The sequence below is a fragment of the Nomascus leucogenys genome, chromosome 3, assembly GCF_006542625.1.
Source record: "Nomascus leucogenys isolate Asia chromosome 3, Asia_NLE_v1, whole genome shotgun sequence".
Lineage (NCBI taxonomy): Eukaryota > Metazoa > Chordata > Mammalia > Primates > Hylobatidae > Nomascus > Nomascus leucogenys.
Window position 1 is genome coordinate 39,939,826 of NC_044383.1, and position 20,352 is coordinate 39,960,177.

At 40.0% G+C, this 20,352-nt stretch overlaps 1 protein-coding gene across 1 annotated transcript in view; it reads right to left on the minus strand.

Annotated features, from left to right (window-relative positions):
- The window catches only part of PDE6C (phosphodiesterase 6C), a 56,131-nt gene that overhangs the window by 17,300 nt on the left and 18,479 nt on the right, over nt 1–20,352 (minus strand). The window contains exons 9-15 of the mRNA XM_003255234.3: nt 16,492–16,641; nt 15,766–15,909; nt 14,361–14,429; nt 11,207–11,353; nt 10,866–10,973; nt 10,384–10,493; nt 4,720–4,807 (exon numbers count right to left, since the gene is read on the minus strand). Of these exons, the coding sequence (XP_003255282.1) occupies nt 4,720–4,807; nt 10,384–10,493; nt 10,866–10,973; nt 11,207–11,353; nt 14,361–14,429; nt 15,766–15,909; nt 16,492–16,641 (816 nt within the window). The remainder of the gene's footprint in view (nt 1–4,719; nt 4,808–10,383; nt 10,494–10,865; nt 10,974–11,206; nt 11,354–14,360; nt 14,430–15,765; nt 15,910–16,491; nt 16,642–20,352) is intronic.

The following is a 20,352-nucleotide window of genomic DNA, read 5'->3' on the forward strand; positions in this document are numbered from 1 at the left end:
TACAGATTTTCATAATTTTTCATAGTCATTTGTTATTCATTTAGAGGGCTCTTTAAGAGCTAACATTTCTTGTGATAAAGACACCATTATGTGAAGTTCTGCAATTCTTTCTATTTCAAAAACATTTCGTCTCTTAAATTCAAATAAAGTCAAATTCAATAACTTTTATTTAAGATAAAGGGATTCTACTTAGCAATGAAAAAGAATGAATTGGCTGGGCACAGTGACTCACACCTGTAATCCCAGTGCTTTGGAAGGCCAAGGAGAGAGGATTGCTTCAGCCCAGGAGTTCAAGACCAGCCTAAGCAACATAGCAAGAATGCATTTCTACAAAACATACAAAAAATTAGCCAGGTATAGAGACTCATGCCTGTAGTCCCAGCTACTTGGGAGGCAGAGGTAGGAGATTTGCTTGAGCCCTCACCCAGGAGGTTGAAGCTGCAGAGAGCTATGACTGTACCACAGCACTCCAGTCTTGGCAACAGAGCAAGACCCCATCTCTAAAAAAAGGAATGAATCATGGACATGCACAACATGAGTAATCTAAAAATTATTATTCTGCATGAAAGAAACCAGTGCAAAAGAATGTGATTGATTGCATGATTATTCTATTATTGTGCTAATTGTATGATTGCACTTATATAAAATCTAGAAAATGTAAACTAATCCATAGCAACTGAAAACATTTCAATGGTTGCCGCCTGGGGCTAGGAGTGGAGAGTGGGATGTGCTGTGAAGGGGCATGATACGAGCAATTACTTGGATGATAGAAGTGTTCTGCATCTTGATTGTGGTGCTGGTTTCCCAGGTATATAAAATAGTCAAAACTCATGGAATTGGGCACTCTAGAGATGCAGTTTAGGCTAGGCATGGTGGCTCATGCCTGTAATCCCAGCACTTTGGGAGGCCAAGGTGGGTGGATCACCTGAGGTCAGGGGTTCGAGACCAGCATGGCCAACATGGTGAAATCCTGCCTCTACTACAGATACAAAAATTAACCAGCAGTGGTGGTGCATGCCTGTAATCCTAGCTACTTGGGAGGCTGAGGTGCGAGAATCTCCTGAACCCGGGAGGGGGAGGTTGCAGTGAGTCGAGATCACACCACTGTACTCCAGCCTGGGCAACAGGGTGAGACTCCGTCTCAAAAATAAAATAAAATGAGAGATGCAGTTTATTGTACATATACGTCAATGAAGTTGATTAAAAACCAACTCTGGCTTAAAAAAATAGCTTGGGTAGTGGGATCACATTTTTCAAAAGTCCTTTCTCTCCATGCTTCCTGTATATATCCACAGGGTGACTGCAATGAGGTTCATTAGACATTAATGAAATATCGATTTCTGGATGGTAGGATTTGAAGCAATTTAAAAAATATTTGTCTTTGATGTTTTTCCTATTGTTTGAATTTTTGTAGTGGGTCTATGTAACTTTTGCAACTATTAATGAATATTGAATACATATACAAATATGTAATATTCCATTTGTTTTCGAGCATTGTGTTGAAGACATTATGTGGAGACAGGTGCACTAGATGAGAAAGGAGACCTACTTCCCAGCCCCTGGCCACGGGCCCTGACTTGCTCAGCTGCTTTCATTTGCTCATGGAAAGAGTCTATTTTATTTTCCCTGACTATTAAAATGGCGATAGAAATATGAATTCTGCATAGCACACCCCAAACAGGTAGAAATGGCTTTAATTCATTCAAATCGTGGCTCTCGAGCTAGCTGAGGCCAGGGAAAGTACAGGCCGTTCTAGTCTTCAGTGTGGTGCCTATGACGCCCGCAAGAGAATATTGCCAACATGTTCTTGCCTTGCTAGTGGCAGTACACGAGGTTTTTGATTTCTCCTTCACATTTCTATGTGTAAAATGGGGCAGGCTGATGGGGTTGATATGAAAAAGCATAAATAAAATTATCATACGCTTTGGAAAGAGATGTTCTGAATAATAACAGGATTTTGTTATTTATGCTGAGCAATATATTTTGTCATTTCTACAGTATATTCTAGTATTAAAATTTATACTTGTGCAAATTTGGCTAACAAGGTTTCCACCCATTCATTTGGGTTAAAGCATTGATTTCTGTCTGGTTTAGAGTACAGGCAGTTCTATTCCTCAAAGCGGTGAATCCACCTCTGCTAGGATAGACGGACATTGCAGTTCAAAGCCTTATAATATGCAAAACAAAATGTCTGAGTAATGCCCACAGATGCTGAAATTACTGGATAAATCCCAAGGATTTCCCTTATTTAAAAAAATTAAAATTTTTAATGTGTATATTTTCTTTAGAGAATGAAAAAAATACAAGAACTACATTGTCTCCCCAAAATGTAAAAAGAATATCTGATAGGTAACAATCTTTTTGTGTGTGTGTCCAATTTGACTGCTCGTAAACAGGCTCTGTGTGACTGCATTGCCTAGCGACTCTATTGACAAGGCTTTAAAAGTCTGCAATTAGCAGGTTGAATGGTATTACAGAGAGGTCCTTGAAAAGATGGTATAGATTACTGAGATGCAATATTCCTTTTTAGAAAGAATAATAAGCCTTTATATAGCCATCAAAGCCAGTTCAGACTGCAAAGTAAATAACATTAAAAAAAATTCAGACAGAAAACTGTAACTGTAAACTGCCAAATCCCAGAAGGAAAAATATTTAAGAAACTAGGAGCCTTCCACTGTTAAGCATTTAGATATTTGACTGCTGTTTTAAAACAGTATTTTGTTTTAGTAGGTAACTGTACGATTATGCGATACATGACATTTGACACTACCTCACCGTGGTATCATATAAACAGTGGGATTTATAGAAAATTCTTACTCAGAAACCGAAGATTGTCCCAACCAGCAAAACAAAGACTTATAACAAATTAGGTAATAACAATTTACTCTTACATTCCTGAGTTACTTTCAGTTCCACTCCTTCTTTTAATTCTCATAGAACAGGTGTTACCTATGCTGTGAATTCAGCTGCGGAGAGAGATTCTGTCTGCATATCATAATTAAAAGGGTTCTGGTCCAAAATACAGATTCACAGGCCCAAACTCCAGAGAGTCTGGTCAGTAAGTGGAGAATGGGGCCTGGGATCTGTGCCTTAATAGCCTGTCTGACCCCGCCCTGTTAAATTAATGAGTCCAAAAGAGTTGGTCCAGGTACCCATGTCTGAGAACCACCATCTGGATTCATACGAGGTTAGCGCTTTGCCAAGAGCATAGCGGAATTAGAAATGCCCCAGCAGGTTTGGGATGGCAATGGTGTTGGGTGTTGTGTCAATCACAGATTGTTAAAGCAACCAAGCAGTTTTCTTCTTTTTCCATTTTTCTGCCCAGTTGCTCTGCCTTATGAGATTTTCCTGCTTGGCTTATGAGGACCATCTTGGATTTTCATTAGCTAGAGGAATTTAGTATTCTCTCTAAACTTGGATATCTTTCTGTATATTCTCCCTGAGCTTTTAATAAAAGATTATTATTAAAACAGAAAAGCCCACTCTCCAGAGGACTCATGTATCCTAATGAGTATGTGATTCTAAACAAGTTCACTGCCTGTGACAAAACAGTGCTCCCCTCAATCTAATGATTCACCTTAATCATTTTTGGTTTGGAACGTTCTTAAGAAAGTATAATTAGACAACATCCACAACTTTCCACATGCCCATATATCCCTTCAATAAAATTGATCAAGGGAAGAAGAATGACTACCCTCTCTGGAAGATTAGTAGTACGTAATACGTGCAATTCACAATGAATTCAAGGGGCTGAGCCGCTCCTGCAGAAAGCCGTCTCTGATCCCACCCTCTTTGTACCTTTCTGCTGCCATAGACTTCACACAAATGTGGTTTCTCCCCTTGGAACTCTCAGAGCATGGCTCAGTGCCTCTCTGATGGTGGCTAAGTCACGCCTACCTCCATGATATAGTTTGGATCTGTGTCTCCACCCAAACCCCATGTTCGGTTGTAATCCCCCAGTGTTGGAAGTGGGTCCTGGTGGGAGGTGATTGGATTTTGCGAGCGGTGTTTCTTATGAATGGTTTAGCCCCATCCCCCTTGGTCACAATACTGAGTGAGTTCTCATGAGATGTGGTTGTTTAAAAGTGTGTGGTACCTCCCCCCAACCTCTCTTCCTTCTGCTCTGGCCATGTGAAGTGCTCACTCCCCCTTCAGCTTCCACCATGATTGTAGGCTCCTTGAGGCCTGCCCAGAGGTTGATGCTGCCATGCTTCCTGTACAGCCTGCAGAACCGGGAGTGAATTAAACCTCTTTTCTTTATAATTCAGTCTCAGGTGTTTCTTTATAGCAATGCAAGAATGTGTGAATACACTCCACTATGAAAGCTTGACTTTCTTAAAGGCATAGACCATGCTCTAAAGCATATGCCCCATGAATGAATAAGAAAATCAGTGACCATGTAGCCTCCTTTCCCCTTTACATTTACATATGCTTGGGGTGCACGGAGCCCTTTTGCATCCACCATAAGCTTTTTCTTCTTTCCCTACAGACCCACAGAGATTCTGTGACTTTCCGTGGCTCTCTTCACCTGTCTCAGCTACTTCCAACTTGGCTGTTCAAAAACTATTTCAATATAGCAATTTCTATCAATTGACTTCAATAAGGGTATACACTATCAACTGCTGTAACTCAAGGCCACCCTTTTTCTAAGCATTTTCTGTGGGTTAGTGCTTTGATCCAGAATTTGTGTTTAGCTGTCCTAAAGAGAGGTTTACGTACCTCATCCTGCAACAGAGTCTTACTGTACTCCAGGTGGTGCCTCTCCAAAATAGAAGAACCATGAAGTCTTGCTAATGGAGACGTGGATCTAGAAGGAAAACAATATGCCATGATTCTAGCTGTTTAAAAATTACACATAGGTTCATACAATTCAGGATTTTTCTTAACGTCTCTCTTCTCCCTCCTCACTCAATTTTCTGTGAAGTGGTCAAAAATAACATATTGGAAAAGATTTTCTAGATTTAGAAGATGAGAATATGCTCTTTCGGGAAAAAAAACCCCTAATTTGTTGAATGCATAAATGATTGAATTGTTTAAACTAAGGAGTTTGGCTCCTTGTATCTAAATTTTCTTTAAGTTCCCTGGGACTTAATGGCGATGGACTATGACTTATAGAGGAAACGTGGAGGCCCATAGGTTATCTGCATAGAACCAAGATGAAAAGCACTATAAGGTAACATTTCTCTCCTCCCCTAAGACAGGGACATAAATGTAAGCTTAGAGTTCCCATTTATTAACGATTAGATCACAGCTTTATATAAGTAGGGGCTCCAGTCTTTTGTACCCTGTTTTTCTTCAATGCCTTCAGGGTAAAAGAGGCTGACGTCAAAGGTCTAGAGATTATGTGAAGACTCTCATGAAAATATAGAATAAATAATTTTAAAGAAAGAAGAAATCAAAAACACAGCTGGCAGCCTTAGTAGAGAAGTTTTATTTATTTCATGGAGAACAAAACTTTAGGCTGGGAGAGCCCATTGCTAGGTCAGGGAAAGCAAATACTTTAGTTGGGGAATAATTAGGCAATATCTGATCAATAATACAATTGATCATAATTTTAACACATATTTAAACAACTACTCTGTGTTGGCATTGGAGATGTTTTTAAAAATGAGTAAATCCCAGTTTCTATAACCATCAAGCTGCTCTCTATCTTATGAGATCCACTTTTGAAGCCTCCATATATGAGTGAGAACATGTGATATTTGACTCTCTGTGCCTGGCTTATTTCACTTTACAAAATAATCTCCAGTTCCATCCATATTGCTGCAAATGACAAGATTTCATTATTTTGGTGGCTGAATAATATTCCATTATATATATACTCTCTATATAGATATATATTCCATTATATATATACTCTCTATATAGATATACTATATATACTATCCATAGTATATATACTATATATATAGTGTATAGATATACTAGTGTATAGATATAGTGTCTATATAGTGTATAGATATACTATATATAGTGTATAGATATAGTATATATACTAGATATAGTATATAGATATAGTATATATACTAGATATAGTATATAGATATAGTATATAGATATACTAGATATAGTGTATCAGTTCCACTCCTTCTTTTAATTCTCATAGAACAGGTGTTACCTATGCTGTGAATTCTGCTGCAGAGAGAGATTCTGTCTGCATATCAGACAGAATCTGATATATAGTACTATATACTATACTATATACTATATCTATATACTATATCTAGTATATCTATATACTATATCTATATACTATATCTAGTATGTATAGTATATATAGTATATATCGTATATATCGTATATATAGTTATATAGCATATAGATATACTATATATAGTATCTATAGTATAGATAGTATATAGATAGTATCTATACTATAGATAGTATATAGATAGTATCTATAGTATAGATAGTATATAGATAGTATCTGTACTATAGATAGTATATAGATAGTATCTGTACTATAGATAGTATATAGATATAGTATCTATACTATAGATAGTATATAGATATACTATCTATAGATATACTATAGAAAGTATATAGATATATTATATATAGTACATAGATATACTATATATATATCTATATAGTATATATAGATATATATATATACACCACATTTTCGTTATTTGAAGATAGAGAGTAGTTTGGTGGTTATCAGAGGCCAGGAAGGGTAGGGAGGTGGGAAGGATGAAGACAGGTTGATTAATGGGTACAAATATACAGGTAGGTAGAAGAAATAAGATCTAGTGTTCAATAAATTAATAGAGTAACTATAGCCAACAATAATTCATTGTTATTTCAAAATAGCTAGTAAAGAATAATTTGAATATTCCCAGCATAAAGAAATCATACATGTTTAAGGTGATGGATATCTCAATTATCCTGATTTGACTATTGCACATCATATGAATGTATCAAAATATCATGTACCCCAAAAGTATGTACATCTATTATGTAGCAATTTAAAATGTATATTTTTAAAAATGAATAAAGCTCAATTCTAGTTAAAAAGGAGTGGTATCTTTTATTCCTTTAGGTTTACAAATATTAGTTAAAAAATGTTATTGGGAAGCTAGATATTCATCTGATCTCAAAATAACGTTTTGCATATTACTAATTAATTGCAAAGGAATTGCAAAGGAGAAAATGTTCCTTTACATAAAGAGATCTTCTGGACATCGTCCATAAATAAAATTGATATCATGGGCTTCTTGACACAATGCATTGAGAAGGACACAACATCATCTATGTAGTATTCCTGCCAAAAAATGTTTAGTCTGAATTTATTAATCAGGAAACAAGTAGTTAAATCCAAATTGAAAGATATTCTGCCAAATAGTTGGCCTAGACTCTTCAAACGTCAACATCCTGAAACACACAAAAAGGTTGAGCAACTACTCCAGATTAAAGGAGATTAAAGATATTTGACAACTAAATGCAAAGTGTGCTCCTTGATTAGATCTTGAATTGGAGGGAAAAAATAGCTATAAAGGACATTGTTGTGGTAATTGGAAAATTTTGAATAAACATTTTATATTAGATAATATTATTGTACCAATACTGAGGGTGATCATTGTATTGTGTTTATGTACGTGAATGTCCTCCTAATTCTTAATAAATATATGCTGCAATATTTAGGAATGAAATCTAGTATTGCAGCCGACTCACAAATGATTTAGTGAAAAAAAAAAAAAAAAGAATTAGTTGGCCACGTACAGTAGCTCAGGCCTGTAATCCCAGCACTTCAGGAGGCTGAGGCAGGAGGATTGCTTGAGCCCAGGAGTTCAACACCAGCCTGGGCAACATAGGGAGGCCCTGTCTCTACAAAAACAATTTAAAAGTTAGCCAGGCTTGGTAGCATACACCTGTAGTCCCAGCTACTTGGGAGGCTGAGGTGGGAGGATTGCTTGGGTCCCAGAGGTCAAGGCTGCAGTGAGCCCTGATCGTGCCACTGCAGTCCCTGGGTGACAGGGTAAGACCATGTCTCAAAATATATATATATATATTATTTATATACACACACAGACATTCACACACACACTGACAGTCTGCTGTCAGGAAGCCCTTCCATCACCACATGCCCCTACAGTTGAGTTTACAGAGGAGGAATGATGAAACAAAACCAGGCCAATGCAGAGGGCAGGGTGTGGCCGCATGCATCTTTCCTGCAAACCTGTAGGCAAGATGGCAACTTCAATCCTGCCACTTCCTATAACCTAGGGAAGGTTTGACTTCATTTTTTGAGTTCATCAGTTAAAGTGGGGGATAATAGTACCTCCTATATGGTACCTCCCTTCACTGTGCTGTGAAGGTTAATTGAGGCAGTAGGTATCAAGTCCTTACTAGCACAAAATAGATGCTCAATTTGTTCCTCTGGAACTGAATTGGCTAGTATACTACTGATCAAGAAGGAGGATGAGGACTTCAGTGACTGTCAGGGGACTTGCATTCTGGAGGAGCGAGTGGCCAGTGTAGGCTGGAACCTTTGAGATGAAGATGTCTCTTGCCTCAAGTCTGGATGGAGATTGTCTTTTCAAGACAAAGCCTAATAATAGGTAGAATTGCTGAAGATGAGGAGTCACTGCTTACAAAGTGCTTTTCGCTCAATGAAATTATATATGTGAAACCTAAAGTAGGCACTTTCTTAAGTTGGTTCCACATATATAGTTTCACTGGATTCTCACAACAATCTTTGAGAGGTCAATACTTTATCCATCTCATGGCTAAGAAACTGAATCTCAAATAGATTAAATGATGTGTCCAAGATCCCCCAACCAAGAAGTAGTTGGTCCGCACAAACCCAAGACTCCAAAGCCCGTTCAGTCTGTCTACAACACTTCACTACTTCTGGAGAGGGGTAATTCATGTGTCAGAAATGAGAATGAAGTGTGGCTAAGGCAGATAGACCATCTTAAAACCCATTATCAAGGAACTGGGCTGGCCATGAGCAATACTGGTGAATGAAGAGTCCAATGACATCGTAACAGTAATAGTAATCATAATAATACCTAAAGTTTATTTATTTATTGATTTTCTGAGACTGAGTCTTGCTCTGTCACCCAGGCTGGAGTGCAGTGGCGTGACCTCAGCTCACTTCAACTTCTGCCTCCTGGGTTCAAACAATTATCCTGCCTCACCCTCTCAAGTAGCTGAGATTACAGGTGCACGTCACAACGTCCGGCTAATTTTTGTATTTTTAGTAAAGATGGGGTTTCACCATGTTGGCCAGGCTGGTGTCCAACTCCTGACCTTGTGATCTGCCCTCCTCAGCCTCCCAAAGTGCTAGGATTATAGGTGTGAGACACCGCGCCCAGCAATCATACTTAATATTTATTAACTGCCAAGATCCTACCATGAGTTGAGGGCTTTATATGCATGATCGCATTTAATCTTTACAACAACCTTATATGCTGGGTATCATTATTATAATTCTTACTTTCCAGATGAGGAAATTGAGGCTTAGAAAGTTTAAATAACTTGTGATCCAGTGAACCCAAATCTGCCTGAGCCCAGAGCTTGCACACTTCTTATTGTACTTCCTTTCTTGGGGCAAGAGAGAAAGATGGCATTGATGTTAAGATAGAAGACCAGCTGAAGGAGAGTTTGGTAGAAGCAAAAAGACCAGGGAAGTGAAGGGTAGTGAGCCCAGGGGTAGTATTCTCTAGCCTGAGCTGGGGAGTGCGCCATAGGAGTGTACAAGTGTAAGCCTAACATTCATGTACCTTGTGTATTTGTTTTTTATTTTTTATTTTTTATGTTTTTCGAGACAGAGTCTCTCTTTGTCGCTCTAGCTGGAGTGCAGTAGCGCAATCTTGGCTCACTACAACCTCTGCCTCCTGGGTTCAAGTGTTTCTCCTACCTCAGAGGCACATGCCTACCTCCTATAGACATGTGCCTATAATCCCAGGTGTGCCACACCCGATTAATTTTTGTACTTTTAGTAGAGACACAGTTTCGCCATGTTGGCCAGGCTGGTCTTGAACTGACCTCACTTGATCTGTCCGCCTCACTCTCCCAAAGTGCTGGGATTTCAGGTGCGAGCCACTGTGCCCAGCCAGATTCACGCACTTTAATATAGGAATTCAATACTCTGATTAAACAAAGTTGAGAGAAGAAAGCCTGAAGGCCTATAGGAAGAAGGCAGAGGCACATTTGGAAATGAAAACAGAAAGGAAAGGGGGACGCAAGCACCTAGGGAGAAAGAGCAACGTTATCGTGAAGGCAGAAGCTTGGGAGGGAACAGAATCCAGCCCTGGAATTTCCAACATGGCAAAGAGGGATTGACTGGGCCAAGGAATAGGGAGAAGTGTTTTTCTCACCCTAAGTACTTTCCAATGTCCACCAATACATGTCAACATTGGACATGTGTTCACTTACTTCATCTGGTACAAATTATTGGTGCCTCTGTGGTCAATATCATGGCAGAAAGCAGCAGCAAGCATGGCAAAGGCTTCGAGATCTGTATAGTATTTCTTTAATCTTCCTGTCTAAAAAAAAAACATATATATGTATATCTATAATTTATTTGAGTTAATATACCTCTCTACCAAGTGCAGCCTGCAATAGAGAATAGGCCCACTAGGTTTCTGGAGCAAGTTCACTTTATTTGTTGTGAGTATTGTAGTATTGTGGGTGAAGACTGAACCTTCCTTTAAGAAGGTAAGTGTGTGAATGTCTGAATGATCATCCCACTGATGCTCAAGGATACCAATGTTCCCTGGGACTCATCTGCAGCGGAGAGGGGTTTGTGCCCTGAATTTTTAAATTACTGATCTAAAATGATGGACCACACCTATTTCTTATCATGCTCAAATGGGAAATCTGCAGGTTTACAAGGATTTACAGCCCTCTGTACCTACCATCAGCAAAGTAAACATGGTCTGCCCCACATTGAACCCATGCCGCCAATTGTGGTAAGTGACAGCTCGGTACCCTTTCCTCACAGTGTACATCCATCTGGTAAGAACCTAAAAGAAGATGACACCATTCAGACTTTGGAATAGAATTCTAAAGGTTAGAAGGTCTGTGGCAATCTTATCTAAAAAGATGTGTTGGTCTTGTTGACAGGGGTTAAGCCGATGTATTTAGAAAGTTAATAATAATTTAAAATTCAAACTGAGTCCGTCTTTTGAACCACAGAAAACATCACTGAAGCAGAGCCACAGAATCACACAGTATTTTAAATTAAATACCATCTGACCTCTACAGGTACTTTGAATTTCTCCACCACATTTATTTCAAAAAACAGTCGTATTCCACATTTAATCAATCCATGCTCTGTAAGGGGGAAGTCACTGAAGCGGAATTCGTACAGTTCTGCTGAGCGTGGGTCTGGCAGGTCCTCTTTCTGTTGAAATAAGGATGGATTGTTTCAGATTACATTCATCTGTTTTCCCTTTCCACTCCCATAGCCAACATTGGGTGTAAACCAAAATTACAATAAAAGAACACAATGTGTGATTCACTGAGCCACCATGTGCCTGGCACTGGATGATGCGGTTTGCACAGATTATCCTCACGGCAGGCCTACACGATTATCTCCATTTTACAGGTGATGAAACTAAGACTTGCCTATATTAAAGACTTTCTAAGTGATGGGATACCATTCCAAATCCAACTCCAGTAGCTCTTTTCTTTCTATGATGCAAAATAAAATGTTTAGTTACAAAAGCCTTACTCATTTTCAATACTCAACTTTTTTTTCTGTTCAAGAAATATTCAGTAAACAGTAAACGACTGCTTAATTCAATTCTCTTGAATTTTCTTTATGTGCTCAGTGACGGTTTCCCACTAGAATGTGGGCTCCCCGAGGGTGGGGATCATCTGCTTATTTGCTGCCATATCCCAAATCTGCAGGTCCTGTCCCATGAAGGTGCTCAGGAAATGCCTGTTGAATGAATGAGTGGATGGATAAACCAATGATTGCCCTGCAGTACATAGGTATACTTGCAGACATTTCATTTAACTCACATCTGGTTAGGATTCCAGATTATGTGAAAAAACAGCCAAGTAGACACACGGCATTGGTGTGACTTGAGAAATAAAAATATGGATCTTGCCCTTAAGGAACTTAACTTATTAAAGTGGCTATAAAATATATACGAGTGAAAAGTAAGCGCTTAGAATAATCAGAGAGTATGGCCAGTGCTCCATGCTGAGGGAGAAACTGAATGTCCTTGGACAGGTGGGGAAATTAAATGAGGAGAGATGTTGGAGGGACATGCATGCAGCTGGGCTGGCAGAAGGAAGTGGAGAAACGATTCCATGTGAGTGAGAAAGTGCCAAGAGGCAGAAATTAGCAACAACTATGTGGGTCTACCAGACAGATCTGCAGGAGAGATTCAGTTCGATGGGTATTTATTTGAATGTGTAGTATGTCCTTACTAGTGCACTGAGGAGGACACAAACATAGGGAAAGGGAGGTCACTCCCCTTAGTAAGTTTAATGTTTTTCAGGGGACAGCCATGTTCTATTTACACAGATTTCAACACCGAATGGTATATAGCTATTTAAAGCAAAATTACGGTTTCCAGTCCCCCCAGCCCCTGAGCCTGGGCTGGCCCCTCACACTCTTGCACAGAACTGTTACTACACCCAGAAAATCAGCTGAGCCTTCCCTGGAGGTAACATTAAAGTGCAGGCCTGGAGAAAGACTCAGGTACGTGAGGATGGACAAATAATTACGTAGCTGAGAAATGACGCCAGGATAATTTTGGAGAACTCCTCTGAAATATTTGTTACGTTCCTCAATTTTATGCAACAATGATTTGGGATTTGCCCTGAGTAGATTTTACTTCAAAAGAGCTGGTTTTTTAGGAAGTCTACTGGTTCTTTGTTCACTTTATTGCTTCTACAACATGAGATCCTTCTTCCTTTAAATAAGAAATTAGAGAATTTCTAGTGACACGGATGTCAATGAAAGCGTTGTTTTCCAAGAAGATGCCTATTGTTGAGGGCAGGTGGGGAGAAGAAAGGGTGGTCTTCTGGGCCAGGCTGAGAGGATGGTGCCCAAAGGGGGAGCCAAGCAAAATGGGAGAAAAGGGAACCTCAGATGACATGAAAATATGGGGGTGGGAATTAAGCCCCAGAAAGGGGCCAAAGACCAACAGTCCTATGGTAGCAGAGCAAAGGCCCCGGGTGGGAGGACAGAGCCCATAAAAGATGGAAAGGGAGAAGGTGAGATAGTCGATGTGTCTTAGTTTAGAAAGAACACTCACATCACAGATCAGAAAAGAGACTGTGAAAAACAGGTTATAGCAGTTAGTAAGGAAATTAAGTGTGATATTTCCATTTCAATCAGATGGAATTCAATCCTCTGAAATTCAAGGTCTTGGGGTCTTGGTAAATATCCCAGGATGTCATGGATTCCGGAAAAGCCACATTCTAGAAACAAGGGCTCCACCCTAATAGTAGGAATAAAACCAAAAAATAGCATCCCAAATGAAATCTAAAACAATCCTCTCACCTGCCAGAAGAAACTCTAATGCTCTTTGCAGAAGGATAATATCACTCAGAGCCCCTACACGTTTTTATCTACAATATCTGATTTTTTATTTTAAAAGCATAAGGCATGCTTTAAAACAGGATCAAATGACTAGAACCCAGGGGTAAAAATAAACAGAATCAGATCCACAGGTGATTCTGGTATTAAGATGGGTACCTTAAAATAATACACATCAATACATTTTTTAAAATACAGGGAAAAATAGTCAAAATAGATCAAATGATGAAAAGTTTTAACACAGAGTTAGAACCTTAACAAAAGAATTAAATGTACCTTCTAGAACTGAAAAAAATATCTCTGAAATTAAGAACTTAGTGAGCGAGTTTAACAGTTGATTGGACACAACAAAAGACAGAATTAGTGAAGTGGGAAAGTTAATTTCAACCAGAAATAATAGGGATGTCCCACTGACAACAACAGGAAAGAATGGAGCCTTCAGACTCCAGAAGAGAAGCTAGAAATGGCAGGGGGTGCCAGTGCCTAGAAAGATCCATGCTCCACGCTAACTCTGTCATGTCCTCTGGGGTGGCCACAGTGTCATCCAAAGCTATTAAAATAAACTGTGCCTTGATATCCCTAGATTCTGTGCCTGAAGTCCCCTAAGCAGTAGTGTAGGCTACCTACAACTGTAAATTATCTGTGTGAATTGGACCAGAGGCGACAAAGATGAAGAAAAGCAGGGAATCAAAAAATCAATCTTTAGAAGAATTCTTTCTTTTTAGCCTTCAGAAATATCAGGAAAAGAGAAAACTCAACATTTACTTGAAAAACAAGAAAGCATGTCCTAATATATTATTGATTTATAATGCCTCTATTTAACAGGCATTAAGGTTAGAAAGAAAACACTTACCAAAATTGCAACAAGTTGTTTTTCTTCACAGTCATCAATTACATCAACATTTAACTTCTCTTGAAATTTCTAAAATGTAAAAGCAATTGAGGTGTGAAATTCCTAAAGGAGAAGATTTCCATCTGATTCCTCTACTATTACAATCTTAGTTAAGATATATTTTAAATATGTGGGAGGAAGAGGCGGGAGGATCCCTGGAGCCCAGGAGTTGGAAGATGCAGTGAGCTGTGATGGCACCACTGCACTCCAGCCTAGGTGAGAGAGTGAGACCCCATCTCTAAAAATAAGTACATAAATAAAATATACTACAATGAGTTCCATGGCAAAGATGCATTCTTTGTCATGGATACAAAGACCTATAGCACCTGATTATGAAGACTTTTTTCAAGAAATAATCTAATATATTTGATTTTTAAAATTCCCCCAAAATGATTACAGTAGCTGGTTTTTTTAAAGAGGTGTGGATTGTTTGCATGTAGGAAAGAGAAAATGAGTGGCTTACATTTATTTTTCTATTAGCTTATCACAGTTCCCTTTATTCCCTCAAGATCTTCTCATCTTTAACATCTCAAACTGTCAAACTGAATTACACTCAAACCACTCGGCAAAACCAAAAACCAACATGCTCACCAAAAACAATCCACTCCAGCAAAACTACACACACACACACACACACACAAAGCCAGGGAAATAAAAGAAATAGAGATGGTGGGTACATGATATTTTCTCTTCATTTTGTGGTGAGTAGAACATGGTTAGCAAATCCACTTGCTCCCCCATCATCTATAAGGTTGGTCTTCGTGATGTGGCTTTCTTTGGCCAATGAGCATTTTGGTGAATGTGATGTGAGCGAAAACCTGAAGTATGCCTGCACAATTGGGCTTGCTCTCTTGCACTTCTGTCATCTCTGTGAGAAGGACATCTATCAGGTAGCTCCTGGTCCAAGAAGGATAAGAGACACATAGAGCAAACCAAATTCACAGCTTGAAGCCAAGTCCAGCCACTGTCAATCAAAGCCTGGTCAACCCACAAATGTGAGTGAGAGATAGAGGTTCATTACTGCATGCCACTGAGGCGTTAGGGTTGTTGTTATGCAGCATTATATGACAATAGCTGACTGATACATTTCCCTTCCTAAAATATATATATTTTTTTCTTGCTATAGCTCCCATAGCCCCAGGGCTCTTTTGAACAAAGAGCTATTCCAGCCAAGCAGCTGTACTTCCAGTAAGCGTCTCTGTACACTGGGCCATCCATGTCTTCTTCCAACCCCTCCTTCCCTGTCTCTCTCTCTCAGCCCAGGAGTAAACCATTTGCATTTGTCAGACCCCTGGGTAATTAGATGACTTCTAGAATATGTGGTTAGGTAACATCTTATGTCCACAGGACTGAATTTCCCACTTACCAAAATGGACTTAATTTCTTCAGGAGTGGCTTTGGTTTGGTTCATGAGCATTTCCTGAGCAATGTCCTTTCTGTTTTCTAGCTTATTCATCTTATCGTAGGTGTCAGTATTTAAAAGAGACCATCCAAGAAATTGTGTGAGAGTCTGAAACAGATAAAAGGTGATTCTAATTCTCTTCAGTTAAAGGAAAATTGGTTTGGAGGCAACAATCTGCACACTTTTCTATCAATCTCCCTTTCATCATCAACCACCCCATTCCTTCTTTTAATTTAAGAAAAACATACTAATAATCAGCTTCAGACAATAAAACTGGCTGAGTTATTGCTTTTTAAAGTGTACCATGCACCACGAATACTTCGTTAGAAGACAGAGGTGTTACCAACACCAGTATAATCAAGCAGGACCTAAAAATTAGGCAGGGGGCTGGGCGTAAGAATGAGAGGGAACAGGAAGGAGGAGTGGGAGAAAGAAGAAGAAAATCCTCTTTCCTGTTTTCTGAGTATTATAACAAGTTTTGGTTAAGCTAAAATTTTATACTTTGGTAGAAAATGTTGCAGTTTATAGAAGTCAGGAAATAGAAACAACAAAATAACAACAAATTGGTTACAGCTATGTGTGACTCATGTCTTAATGGCCCTTCAAAATATTCCAGAATAACAAATAATTATGCGCCCTCTCTTATTTTGTGAATTGCATTGACTTCCATTATCTTATTATTGCACTTGCCTCGGTAATGTATTCATCATGCTCATCGAAAGGTTTTCCATCCTTCCTGTTGTAAAATGTAGCCACTCCCACAATATCTTCTTTCTTGTTGACAATAGGCAGGGACAAAACATTCTTAATGACCCAACCAGTTTCGTCTACAGGTCCTTTCTACAAACGAGAAGGGACCTCAAGTTATTTTTTTTGCCTTTTTATTTTGAAATAATCATAGATTCACAGGATATTACAAAAGAAATGTACAGAGAGATTTCAGGTACCCTTCACCCAGTTTCACACAATGGTAACGATGGTTAGACAACTATAGTGCATTTTCTACCGTCTTGTGTAACTATATTACAATATCAAAACCGGAAAACGGACATTGTACGATCCAGAGCTGATTTGGATTTTACCAAGATTTGTGTGCAGTTACTTTTGCACATATATGTGTGTGTGTACATATAGTTTTATGCAAATTTATCCCTTGTGTAGATTTTCAACCACCATTAGAATGAAGATACAACACTATTCCATCACTACAAGACTCTCCTGTACTCCTCCCTTCTAGCTACCACCCAACCACCTGTCACTTAGTTTATTTTTAATTTAAAGAAAAAGGCTGGGCACAGTGGCTGGAGCCTGTAATCCCAGCACTTTGAGAGGCAGATCACCTGAGGTCAGGAGCTTGAGACCAGCCTGGTCAACATGGTGAGACCCCATCTCTACTAAAAATACAAAAATTAGCCAGGCGTGATGGTGGGCACCTGTAATCCCAGCTACTCAGGAGGCTGAGGCAGGAGAATTGCTTGAACCCAGGAGGCAGAGGCTGCAGTGAGCTGAGATCATGCCACTGCACTCCAGCCTGGACAGCAGAGTGAAATTCCATCTCAAAAAAAAAAAAAAGAAAGAAAGAGTAATCTTTTGGTATTAGATGTGCAATTCCTACTTTGTGTCAGAACACAGCTAGGACCATACAGCCATTATATGTACTCTAGCACATCCGATAGAGTAAACTAGAACCAAGTGTCTGTTTTCTGACAGTTCTAACCTTTTCCCTTTCTTTCCCAAGCCCGAGGGATAGGAAGTGCTTCTTACCACTATGTTACCTCACTGTTCCCTTTACACTTTCTCTATCCTCTAACACCTGTTTAGCTTATTCCTTAAAGAAAATTCTCCCGTTGAAATACTAGTGTAGTTTTTGTTTTTCTGACTGATCCATGAAGATCGTCTTTCATTCTGTGGTGTGTTGAGTTGAGTAAACATTTGTCAAGCCTCTATGGTATGCCAGGAACTGGGGCAGTTGCTGAAGGCACAAAGAATAAATCACAGGTCTTGCCCTCAAGATGCTTAGGGTCTAGTGGAGGGATGCAGGCACAAAAGTTTAGGAGTGTTTCTCAAAGTGTGGTCCAAGGACCATGTGTAACAGATTTGTTTTAGCTTGTTTCATTTTTTTTTTTTTTTTTTTTTGAGACAGGGTCTCACTATGTCACCCAGGCTGGAGTACAACGGCACGATCTTGGCTCACTGCAACCTCTACCTCCCAGGTTCAAGCGATTCTCCAGCCTCAGCCTCACGAGTAGCTGGGATTACAAGCATGTGCCACCACACCTGGCTAATTTTTGTATTTTTAGCAAAGATGAGGTTTTACCGTGTTGGCCAGGCTGATCTTGAACTCCTGACCTCAAGTGATCCACCTGCCTCAGCCTCCCAAAGTGCTGGGATTACAGGCATGAGTCACTACACCCGGCCTGGGCATGCATCTTCAATAAGCTTCCCAGGTAATTCTGATGCCCTCTGAAGTATGAGAACCATGATGTAGCATTTGCACAGTATGTAACTAAGGCAAAGATAGACAAGCACTCAACACACCACATTATTTGTTCTTGAAGACTTCCCTTGGCTTACTTAGTCATCCTTACAGGCTCCTGTTAAGTCTTGGCTCTCCCATGCAGCCTTTTCTAATTTTTCTAACTCATAAAGAACTTTTCTGTTTTGGAATTCCAACTGCACTTAAAGTCTGAACCACAATTTAGCATTTAGACTGAGCATGTAATAAGTGCTCAATCTAAGTAACTTGTTACTACTCTATGTAGTCGTTATACGTGGAATGAAAAGCAGAGGAACCAAACCTCAACGTTTGTGTCCTGATGGTCAAAGCTTTAGAAAAAAGACGCAGTGCATAGTGCTTGCAAAGCCTGCATTTTTGGAAAACAATGAGAAACATTTATGTACTTATGACATCATACGGACCAAGGACAAAATCAGTAATAGAAAATATATCACATGCGTGCAAAAGAACTTCATGTGTATTTGTTAAAGCTTCCAAAATAAGCTTTGCTGACTGCTTCTCAGTGTTGCAGGAAATATTCATTTGCTACCAGTTCATATTCTTGTGTTTTGCCATTAGCTAGAGCTTATTGACAGACAAGTGACAGCAGGAACCTAAGGTTTAAGAAAAATTAGTAGGACAAAAAACTGAGGAAATTCTATGCACTTTTCCTCCTGTGAATTGGAACCACTTTAATTGATGTTAAAGGAAGACCCCTTAGTCCACTTCAAGGAACACTGTGGCAGGCAGAACAACGGCCCCCAAAGATGTCCATATCCTAATCTCTGGAACCTGTGAATATGTTGTCTTACACAACACAGGGGAACTAAGGTTGCAGATAGAATGATGGTTGCTAATTAGCTGGCCTTAAGATGGGGAAATTAGCCTGGATGTTCCAGGCGGACCCGATGTAATTACAAGGATCCTTAAAAGTAGAAAAGAGGTTAGAATCAGAATGGGAGAAGGAGCTATGATGACAAAAGCAAGGTCAAAGTGATGGTGTTGCTGGCTCTGCCAGGGGAAGGGTCACCAGGCAAGGAAGCTGGGCGGCCCTGAGAAGCTGGAAAAGGCAAGGAGATGAATTATCCCCCAGAGCCTCCAGAAAGCAAGAGTCCCACCAGCGCCGTTCGATTTTAGCCCAAGAAGACTCATTTTGGAATTCTGACCTCCAGAACTGTGAGATAATACATTTCGTGTGGTTTTAAACCACTCAGTGGCAATTCGTGATAGCAGCAATAGGAAATGAATCCATTATGCCCCCAAGAAACATAGTCTGAGAACCACTGCCTTTGCAGGTTTGCTCTGACGGCAGTTCTTTTTATATCATTGACTTTTCTATCAAACTTCTCAGGTGCAAAAGGGAATTGTAAGAATCAGGGTGGGGCCTGAGCAGGGAGAGACAGAATCAGAAGACAGAGCACAAAAGGAGGGTGGTGGTTTGGGGAGGGCGGCCACCCGTCCTAGTCCTCTCTGTGGAATGACGCACAGGTGATGCCATTGAGGTGAAGTGGGGAGGGAGTCTGGGGGTGCTGAGAGAGATATCAGACAGAGATGCAGTCCCGACCCTTTGCAAAGGAGAAACGGAAGGATGGAAGGTTGAGGGGAGCCCCTTAGACCACCGTGCTGTTCTGAAACTGTTCGCAGAGCTGTTAGGCATTCCTAGGGCCAAAGCTGCCTGGCAGGGGATCTGGCTGTCTTCCAGGAGCAGGCCTGCTTTGCTGTCCCTGCCACACTCAGTTACCAATTGGGAGTGGCCTGTGGAGCGTGTGGCCTCAGCGCAGATATGACCATGGATTTCAGGCCAGCAGCCATTGCACAGCTACACTTCCCACAGGTGGAGAAATGAGAAGCACATTTTCATGGGCACCACACTGATGTTTCCCAGAGAACTGGGAAATCCCTGTGGCCTGGAGGTTTATCCCACACTGGGGACTCCCGAAGGCCCCCGGGAGGCCCCAGGCCTCCTCTCTGCCGAGGCCATCAGAGCACATCAGAGCAGTAGCTGCAGTGGAGCATGAGAGAAAGCAAAGGGCCTCACATTTCAGAGCAGCCTG